The sequence below is a fragment of the Platichthys flesus genome, chromosome 13 (assembly GCF_949316205.1).
Source record: "Platichthys flesus chromosome 13, fPlaFle2.1, whole genome shotgun sequence".
Lineage (NCBI taxonomy): Eukaryota > Metazoa > Chordata > Actinopteri > Pleuronectiformes > Pleuronectidae > Platichthys > Platichthys flesus.
Window position 1 is genome coordinate 1,303,631 of NC_084957.1, and position 9,773 is coordinate 1,313,403.

The 9,773-nt window shown below is 48.9% G+C and overlaps 1 protein-coding gene across 1 annotated transcript in view; it reads left to right on the top strand.

Annotated features, from left to right (window-relative positions):
• kdm6a (lysine (K)-specific demethylase 6A) overlaps positions 1-9,531 on the top strand; it is a 29,899-nt gene extending 20,368 nt beyond the window's left edge. Inside the window, exons 13-30 of the mRNA XM_062402174.1 lie at positions 79-219; positions 1,305-1,397; positions 1,488-1,565; positions 1,947-2,054; positions 2,155-2,520; positions 2,619-3,502; positions 4,898-5,033; positions 5,123-5,228; positions 5,960-6,165; positions 6,276-6,328; positions 6,415-6,489; positions 6,560-6,708; positions 6,806-6,920; positions 7,007-7,194; positions 7,675-7,816; positions 7,902-8,028; positions 8,115-8,285; positions 8,617-9,531. Of these exons, the coding sequence (XP_062258158.1) occupies positions 79-219; positions 1,305-1,397; positions 1,488-1,565; positions 1,947-2,054; positions 2,155-2,520; positions 2,619-3,502; positions 4,898-5,033; positions 5,123-5,228; positions 5,960-6,165; positions 6,276-6,328; positions 6,415-6,489; positions 6,560-6,708; positions 6,806-6,920; positions 7,007-7,194; positions 7,675-7,816; positions 7,902-8,028; positions 8,115-8,285; positions 8,617-8,643 (3,165 nt within the window). The 3' untranslated portion in view covers positions 8,644-9,531. The remainder of the gene's footprint in view (positions 1-78; positions 220-1,304; positions 1,398-1,487; positions 1,566-1,946; positions 2,055-2,154; positions 2,521-2,618; positions 3,503-4,897; positions 5,034-5,122; positions 5,229-5,959; positions 6,166-6,275; positions 6,329-6,414; positions 6,490-6,559; positions 6,709-6,805; positions 6,921-7,006; positions 7,195-7,674; positions 7,817-7,901; positions 8,029-8,114; positions 8,286-8,616) is intronic.
• The last annotated feature ends 242 nt before the right edge of the window (positions 9,532-9,773 follow it).

Here is a 9,773-nt window from a genome sequence, read left to right on the forward strand (position 1 = left end):
ACCGTAGTTTTGTAGTTTGACTTTCCTGTTCAACCCAAGCTCAGCACTAAAGTTTGTGTCTTACACAATTTCTCCTAGGCTCAGTTGTGTAACCCACAGCCAGGTAGTCTGCAGAATAAGAGTAAAATGCTTCCTAGTATTGAGGAGGCATGGAGCCTACCCATTCCTGCTGAGCTCACGTCCAGGCAGGGGGCCTTGAACACTGCACAGGCACAGCAGGTGAGATCCAGCTTATGCAAGAGTCTCCGGCCTCTTGGAAACTTTCTGAACCATAAATCTATAAGAGCTGTTACAGCCGAGGCCTCGCTCCGACGCCTTCAGGGGTTCTATCAGAAAAAAACGTGTATTTCCATAATTCTGGTGTCCACTCATTCCTCCAGCATGAAGCTGAGGACTGAAGCACAGAGGAAACCGTCTGAGGGAATTGGAGCGAGGCCCGACAGTACACTGCTGTGATCTATTACTGGAGCATAGTTGATCTTCATAGTGTTGATCCAACGAGATCATTTGAGATAATTCAGTGATGCTGCAGAGCTGCTCATTCTGTCCCATAACTCATAAGAGTCGATGCAACACTTGGCAAACTGCGAGGCTGAAACCGCTTAATGGCTGCATCACCTTAAGAAGCATCAGAGCAAGCATTTCAAGTGTTCCTGTTTAAATGATCTTTTGTATTTGTCAAATCCCTCTTTTGAAAATGAGACAAATCTCAGACGTGTACCTGAAAATACCCCCCCACCCACCTCACCCCCATCAACACATCACTTTTATTTGGTCGTATTTTTCCCGTCTCATGCAGCTCTGGCTACTCGAGTGACATCAGCTATGAATCATTTCAGTGAAACATCTCGATCTGTGCTCCACCAAACACAAACCTTTCACATGTAGAAGCAGGTTTTAGGTTTTTATCTTTAGTGTTTTATCTGGAAACACCGACACAGATTTAATGAAGTGTTGCCGTCTAAGAAACCCTAATTATTCATTAGGTCTCATCTTAAACGCAGCATGAATACTCTGATTATGACCTGATCACCTTAATCAACCCCACCAGATTGAGGTGATCACAGTTTAGACCTTTTAATCAGAGTATTTTCAGAAATGACATATTGAAATGCTCAGATCGTTTTGCATGTCAATGTAGTGAATTCTGTGTTTTTTGGAGAAAAGTTTGAATTTGCTGTTTTTCCCTTTTGAGTCACTTCATCAGGGCTCGTTTAGTGTTTGTGTGAATGACTTGAAGCTCTGCCGATGGTTGTTGGTTCAGCGAGTCGTCACAAACTGTGTCTCTGTGCTGGATTCGTTAGGCCTGCAAGGGGGAGGGAGGCCAGTCGGCCAGTAACCACACAGACCCACAGGCCAGTCCGGCCAAGAGGAAACGCACTGCCAGCCCCGCCAAGGTACGGCTGAGAACAGGAACTCCACGTTTCCACTGGCTGACACGAAGATGAGCGCTGACCTCAGACCTGTTCTTTCTGTCTCACCTTCAGAGCGTCGCAGACTCGTGGGCCAACAGCACCGATCAGCAGCAGATCCCCGGCTGGTACCTGACGCCACAGAAGCTCCAGGTGAGGGGGAGCAGCACGTCTGTAGGAGGTTCACCATCTGATGTAGAAGCTGGTTTCCATGTGTTCCTACATTACAACTCAGAACAGGCCTCTTCAGATAACCACCGTAACTTGACCCTTCTCAGAAATTCATTTTCATCTTGAGGACAAGATAAAATGTCATCAGATTAATTAGTACTGCAGATCCTGGATCAGTCCGAGGTCTCTCTGAAGTCAGGAGCCCAATTTGTTCCTGATGGATTATTGATTAAAGCACCGATTTTCTTTTTTTTAATGTCAGTAATAACAAATTTAAGATTGAAGTGAAAATACAACAACTAGCTCCTTCCAGCCTTTGAGAACCAGGATCATGATCTGTTTGTAACCTCTCTCCGGTGGCAGCTCCTGGATCACCTGCGGACCAACCGAGCGAGCCTCAAGCCCCCCCAGGTGCAGATGCTGGAACAGCTGGAGAACCAGTTCACTCTCATGCAGCAGCACCAGCAGCAGGTGAACACCCCCCCCCCCCCCCCCCCCACCCACCCAACAACAACACAGCAGCACAGTGAAAGCAGAGTTTGATCTGAATCTGTCTTCTTCTCTCTCTCAGACGAGGCAGCAGGCGGCGGGTGGCCCACCTCGGCCCAGTGTCCCCAACGGCCCGTCGGCTGATCCCTCTCATCACCACGCAGACCTCCCCCGCGCCTCCCCTCTCAACCACACGGCCCCCCCGGCCACAGCCAACGGATCCTGCTCTTCGAGTCCGTCGGCGGGGCCGCTGGGACACCTGGACAGAAATCACACCCCGGGACTTGGAGGTGTCGGCGCGAGCAACGGAAACGTGCCTTACCCGCAGCAGAACTCTCTACCTCACCACTGCACAGCCGCCAGTCACCCCAGCACCAGCAGCACGACCAGTAGTCCCAGTCACGCAGACGAGACATGGAGGAGCCAGCAGCGCAACACTACCACTCAGGTACCACCTGGTTCTCCTGCTGATCTTTCTTCTGTTTAATGGAAACGTTTCATTAGTTCTTAACAAACCTTTAATAATGTCTCATCCTCTCTGTCCAGGGGCTTCAAAAAGGTCCAGGTTCACATTCGGCGGGTCCCAATGGAGAACCCCCTTTCTCTTCCTCCTCCTCCTCCCCTCAGACCTCGTTCTCTTCCTCTGGCATTCTGAATCAGGTTGGACATTCCTCTGGGCTCTGCACTGTCTCCTCCTCAGCCTCCTCGTTGTCCCCCACCTCCCCCCAGACCACACCCAACCACTTTTCCTCGCCTCCCCACTCCACTTCTACCTCAGGGGTCCACACCAAAGACACCACGCCTTCAGGGGGCAGCAACGGCAGCAGCACCTCGGCTGCTACTGTGCCATCAGGTCCGGAGGCCGCCGTCAGGCATTCTGCAGGGACGCCCCTTAGTCCCAGCACAACCCCCGCGCAGGGATCGACTAATCACGTCCAGCCGCGGGTGACGGACAGCTCCACCGGCCCGTCTCAGCCCGGCTCTCCTGCCCCCGGCGTGCTCAGTTCAGACAATCCTCAGCTCTCAGCCTTGCTAAAGGGAAAAGCCAATACTACCAGTAATGACGACAACAATAACCACAGGAACCACGCCGGGCCTTCGTCAGAGAAACTCAACAACGTCCACCCGGGTCTCCACGGTGCCGCCAAGAAGACATCGGAGCTTTCAGTGGCGTCCTCGCCACCGTCAGCCACGGCTACGCCCTCCCCTCGCTCTGCAGACCCTCACGCCACCAACAGCCTCTCCTGCCTTAACAGCCCGTCCGCCACCAGCAGCCAGGGGCCCACGCTCAATGGGACGGGGCTGGAGGACTCCCACAGCCCCATCAAGCTGGAGCCTCCTGGAGGAGCTCATAAACACAGCACCCCTGCTGGTCTTGCCCCCTGGTCCTCGTTCTCCATCTACCCCAGCTCCAGTGAAGTCCTCAAAGCCTGCAGGTGAGGGGGTGAAGACTGTGTGGGTATAGATTGTGTTTGTTTGTTTAAAATCAACTCAAAAGGTTGTGTATACTGTCTGTGGCTGTGATACAAACAGATTACAGCAAACAATGAACCAATCAGAAGCTGTGGTATCGAGTGTGACTGGATCTGGTTCATCTGCTCGTTAGCACGCAGATGGACTCGTGTAGAAGTGAGTGTTGGTTCTTCAGTTCAGATGGAAGATTTCCCGACAGAGTGACCCTGTGCTGAGCTGCTGAGGTTCATCCTCCTCTCGTTGGATAGACACATAAAATCATTTCTTTATCTGAGCCGTGATTCATTCCATCTTGGGCTGTGTTTGAGTTTCTTGGATTTTGACTGACTTTTCTGATTTTTCAGAAGATGTTTACGAGCAGTCGAGTCACAGGATGAGTTTGAATATTTGAAACAGAGCTGGAGGAATCTGTGACCACAAGGTCAATTTAAAGTCTTCACATTGTTTGCTCGTAACTCGTGAACCACAATGAAAACAGATCATTTAGTTTCTTTCAAGTGGTGCGAGTTGAAGTATTCAGTTGGAACAAAGAATCTGTTCTGGTTTGAGCAGTGTGGATTCTTCACATGAACTCAGAACCAGACGTGTTGGTCAATGTTCTGAAGGTCCCGTTCTCCAGATGGTTTGAAAAGCTTCAGACATGAATTAGAAACGAGCGTCTTCTCCCTCCGTCCTGTCTGCAGGTTCGGAAAGTCTTAAAAAACAACGATGGTTTACTACAAGTGCTTTAAGGTATTATGTGGATTTTATTTTTCTGCTGTTGAAGCATTATTTTACTTGATAAAACTGCTTTTTAGACAAAACTATAATCTGTAAGTGGCTTTCTGGGAAATTTAGTTTTCATTTAGCTTTCATCCATTTATTCATCCTTCTCCTGCTTGTCTGGATTAATTTATTTATTAATATCAGGAGTTGTTGTTGCATATAGTGACATCTGGTTTTCATTGTCCAGATCCTTGTCAATCTCAATCTTTTTATTCTGTGGTAGTTTTACTGTGAAACAAGTTCTAAGTTTGTGTGTCTGTGGCCTAAAGACGTCTCAAGTTGAACCTAATGAAGATCTGAACGAAGCTCTGTGGACGGACACGTTGCTGAAGCTCTGATTCTATCTCAAAGTCTTAAATTAGCTCTGAATGTTCAGCTTCGACTGACGTTTGTGTCAAAGTGCTTCAGAAGTCTGAAAAGTAAAAGTTGATCCATAACGTCCATATTTTGAACAGTTATGAGTTTGACTGCAGGTGAGTTCTTTCCTCTGTGAGGCTGTTTCTCTGTGGAGGAGTGAAACTGTTGTTCTCTGATGCTTCTGTAAAGAGTCTTGTGCACGTGGAGCTGTTTGTCTGACCTGGTTTCACCTGCAGGTACCTGGGGAAGAACGGCCTGTCCACGAGCAGCGTCCTCCTGGACAAGTGTCCCCCGCCGCGTCCCCCTCCCCCGCCATCTCCTCCGCTGCCAAAGGACAAACTCAACCCTCCGACCCCCAGTATATATGTACGTACAGCAAAGTGTAGGAGCAGAGTCGATTCTCCTCTGAGTCTGGAGTCGCTCCTCATTCCCTGTGTCTCCTGTCTGACCTGCAGCTCGAAAACAAGAGGGACGCCTTCTTCCCGCCGCTCCATCAGTTCTGCACCAACCCCTCCAACCCAGTCACCGTCATCAGGGGACTGGCCGGAGCTCTCAAACTGGGTAAGAAGTGCTTCACCGTCATTTCACTTTTATTGTTCTAGTTTTATTTAGTTATTATTTTATTTATTGAGTTCTTTCTGACACGGCAGCAGCAGGAACTGGATGTTACTCTCCTCACGTGGCTCTGTGGGTGTGTCTCTGTGATTGTGTGATCATGAGTGTGTGTGTGCCTGTATATGTGTGTGTGTTCTGTGGATGAGTTTGACATGTATGACAACAGCACCACCTGCAAGTGGGAAACGTTACTGCACGCGTTTGCTGTTCAGAGAACATCTGCTCATAATGTGAGAGTTTAATCTGAGAGACCTGTTGCTTTTACTTTGTAGGAAGTTTTATTATGTTAACAACAAACAGCCACAACCTCCTTCCTCTAATGTGCTGTGAGGTTGGGGGGGGAATAGAATATAAAGAGTTTTCCGTAGTAAATGTTTTAAACAGGTTTATTAAATTCTTCTCTCCGCTCTTGGCTCTGTTCTCTCTCTCTCTCTCTCTCTCTCTCTCGCTCTCTCTCTCTCTCTCTCTCTCTCTCTCTCTCTCTCTCTCTCTCTCTCTCTCTCTCTCTCTCTCTCTCTCTCTCTCTCTCTCTCTCTCTCTCTCTCTCTCTCTCTCTCTCTCTCTCTCTCTCTCTCTCTCTCTCTCTCTCTCTCTCTCTCTCTCTCTCTCTCTCTCTCTCTCTCTCTCTCTCTCTCTCTCTCTCTCTCTCTCTCTCTCTCTCCGTCCCTCACTTGCAGACTTGGGCCTGTTCTCCACCAAGACGTTGGTGGAGGCCAACCCCGACCACCTGGTGGAGGTGCGGACCCAGTTAGCTCAGCCCAACGATGAGAACTGGGACCCCAGCGGCAGCAGGAAGATGTGGCGCTGTGAGAGCAGCCGCTCACACACCACCATCATCAAGTACGCCCAGTACCAGGCCTCGTCCTTCCAGGAGTCTCTACGGGTCAGTGAAGACGGACTCACACAACACACACTGAACTGGAGTTCTATTAAAACTTCTGTGATGGATGAATAAATGAACTTCCACTTAATGACTTAGTGATTTTGTTCCAGGAGGAGAACGAGAAGAAGAAGGAGATGGACGCAGAGGCAGGTTCCTCAGACAGGTAACATTTCTTCTGTCATTAGAGTCTTTTATATATCAGGTTTCAGTTTATCTTCTCTCACTAACTCCATGGTTCTCATGACTCAGTGCGATGCGGCGGCGGAAAGGTCAATTCAAACACCTCAAGTTCGGCACCAACATCGACCTGTCGGATGAAAAGAAGTGAGTGAGGGGTCAGCTGCAGAATGAACTTCACGTCTGAATGTTTGTCACTAACACGTGAACCTCACAGGTGGAAGCAGCAGCTCCAGGAGCTGGCCAAGCTTCCGGCGTTTTCCCGGGTGGTGTCTGCCGGGAACCTGCTCAGCCACGTGGGCCACACCATCCTGGGCATGAACACCGTGCAGCTCTACATGAAGGTGCCAGGGAGCCGGACGCCAGGTAACACAAACGCACACGAACACACACAAACACACACGAGCACACAGCAGCTGCTGGCGCCTCTTCTTACTCTGTCAGTTAACTCGGCTCTTTGCAGGTCATCAAGAGAACAACAACTTCTGCTCGGTCAACATCAACATCGGTCCTGGTGACTGCGAGTGGTTCGCTGTCCCCGAGGCCTACTGGGGCGTCATCAACGACTACTGTGAAAGGTACGTCTCCAGCACCAGTAACCTCCCAGTAAGTTCCTCAGCTGAAGTTGGGACGTGATGCTGAATCCCTCGTCTCCTTTTCACAGGAACAACATCAACTTCCTGATGGGCTCCTGGTGGCCGAACCTGGAGGACCTGTACGAGACCAACGTGCCCGTCTACCGCTTCATCCAGCGTCCAGGAGACCTGGTGTGGCTCAACACCGGCACCGTCCACTGGGTTCAGGCCATCGGCTGGTGCAACAACATCGCCTGGAACGTGGGACCGCTCACAGGTGAGGACCGGACCGAGTCGGACCTGAGGGATGAGCTGGAGCTGAGATAAAGAACATCTTCAGACCTCGATTCACAGTTTAACAGATTTTTAAAACCTGCAGAACGTTTGGTCTTACTGGTTCTAATCCCTCATTGTTCTGCTTTGTTTCATATTTAGATTAATACACTGAGATGAAAATGGAAAGTAGCTTTAAAACATGAGGCCAATGTTTCTGAGACCTGTGTTATCATGAAGACTTTAGACGCTAAATTCAAACTCTGAAACTGTAGGGTTTCTTGGGAGCTCACTTAACTTTTGGCTTTAATTTCAAATCAAAAATAACTTATTTTTATGCGAAAAAAAAAAAGGGCAGCAAACTCAGAGTGACAGGAAGATCGTCTTAATATCATATCCTAATATTATTGTCAATGAGAAGCTGCTGCAAGAGTCCGTCGGCCTCCTCAACACAAACTGAAGGAGTTCCTCCGTGTCTCCTCAGCTCATCAGTACAAACTGGCGGTGGAGCGTTACGAGTGGAACAAGCTGCAGAGCGTCAAGTCCATCGTTCCCATGATCCACCTCTCCTGGAACATGGCGAGGAACATCAAGGTGTCCGACCACCGGCTCTTTGAGATGATCAAGTGAGAATCAACCTCCTCTGGGACTCCTGTGCTGCTGGTGTGTGTGTCTGTGAACTCACGTGTGTTGTGTGTTTCTGTGCGTCAGGTATTGTTTGTTACGGACTCTGAAGCAGTGTCAGATGCAGCGGGAGCTGCTCCTGGCTGCTGGGAAGGAACTGGTTTGGCACGGGAGGACGCAGAGCGAGCCGGCGCACTACTGCAGCATCTGCGAGGTACCAGCCGAACCTTCTCACTTCCTGTCTGCTGCCGCTCGGCTTCCTGCTTCCTGTTTCTCACCCCCTGTCTCTCCGCTGCTCAGGTGGAGGTGTTCGACCTCCTGTTCGTCACCAGCGAGAGCAACAGCAGGAAGACGTACGTGGTGCACTGCCAGGACTGCGCCCGCAGGGGGAGCTCTAACCTGGACAACTTCGTGGTGCTGGAGCAGTACAAGAACGATGACCTCATGCAGGTTTACGACCAGTTCACACTGGTAAGTGTCCGACACTCACGAGTCCGATCCCAGGACTCCGTTTGAATCAGACGACGTGATGGTGAAGCTTCTCCGTCGCCTCCTGGTGGCTGTCTGCAGCATAGGTCATAAACCCCACCTCCTCCATTAGGGCGCATCAGTTAATTGATAATTTGATAATTTCTTTGCTCCTAAGGACAAAGTGAATCTTTGATTTGATAGGAGACCGTTCCTAGATCACGAGTCATGTCCACATGTCTCAGGAGGACGAGACGTGTTGTCCATCTTTATTTACACTGTGTTTTAAACCTGAAGGACGTTTCTCGAGCTCAGTTTGTTCTTCTCTCCGCAGGCGAGCCCCCTCCCGTCTTCCTCTTGATGCTAAGAGGAGGAACCACATCGGACTTTCACCGGAACCTTCTCCGGAAACTGATATTCAGGAAGTTAAGCCGGCAGTCCTCCCACTGCGCTCTGTAGCTCCCCCACAAGGCAGCTGCGTGAAAGCTGTGTGTCTATGCAACCTGCCCAGAGGGGTGTGCCTCCCCCCGGTGGCCTGGAGGGGGACGGCAGCTCCTTCTGTCGTCTTGACCAGACTGTTCTACTGCTGGACTTCATTAGAAAACACACACACATATATACACACAATCACAATCACACTCACACACATCCCAGAGGAAAAATGATGAAATAAAGTTTTGTACATATGAAGTTTCACAAAGACTACTGACTTGATCTTTTTCTTTTTCCATTTTTTTGTGATTATGTTTGTGGGTGTGACCCCCCCCCCCCCATCAGATGAGTCATTAGCATAGCGGGTGTCTCTGTCCGACACCTCCTCAGTCAGGAAAACATTTAAAACCTGTTTTGTAATGTGAAAAGATGAGTGACACATTTCTTAACAACATTTCACCCACTTTACTTTTCTGTGGAAATCAGTTCACAAACGGCCAAGTCACAGAAACAAAGGGTTGCACACAGACAAGCGTGAACTTTCAGTTGTGTTTTTTTATTTTGATGTAAATTTACACTATTTATAAAATGCATATTTATTGCTTGAGAATATTTGTTGATGGAATGCTGTCATTTTTTTTCCAGAGTACCTGCCATTGAATTTGAAGGAGCTGTGTGATTTTTAAACTCGGCCCCTCGTACGTTTTCTATATAAATAAACTGCTTAGTAAGCGTTGTACAGAGACTTCAACCTGGAAATGGGTTTATTGTTTGAAGGATGTTTTATGCGTCAATAAACAAAAACTGTCTTTATTTACATCTGCAGCTCGACTCCACTTCTTCAGGAGGATTCTTTCACACTTGTTCTTTCTCCTTCGTTGGTTTGTTTGTCAGCAGGAATATGAAATAACACCCAAATCATGGAATCATGGAAAATTCCCCAAAGAAAACCAGTAAGACTTCACCACTGATCCCAGGACGTGTTATCTGTTCACTTTCTTTAACCTTGTGAAGATTTTTATTTCCATTTGCTCTGATCTCACAGAATCATTCATGGAT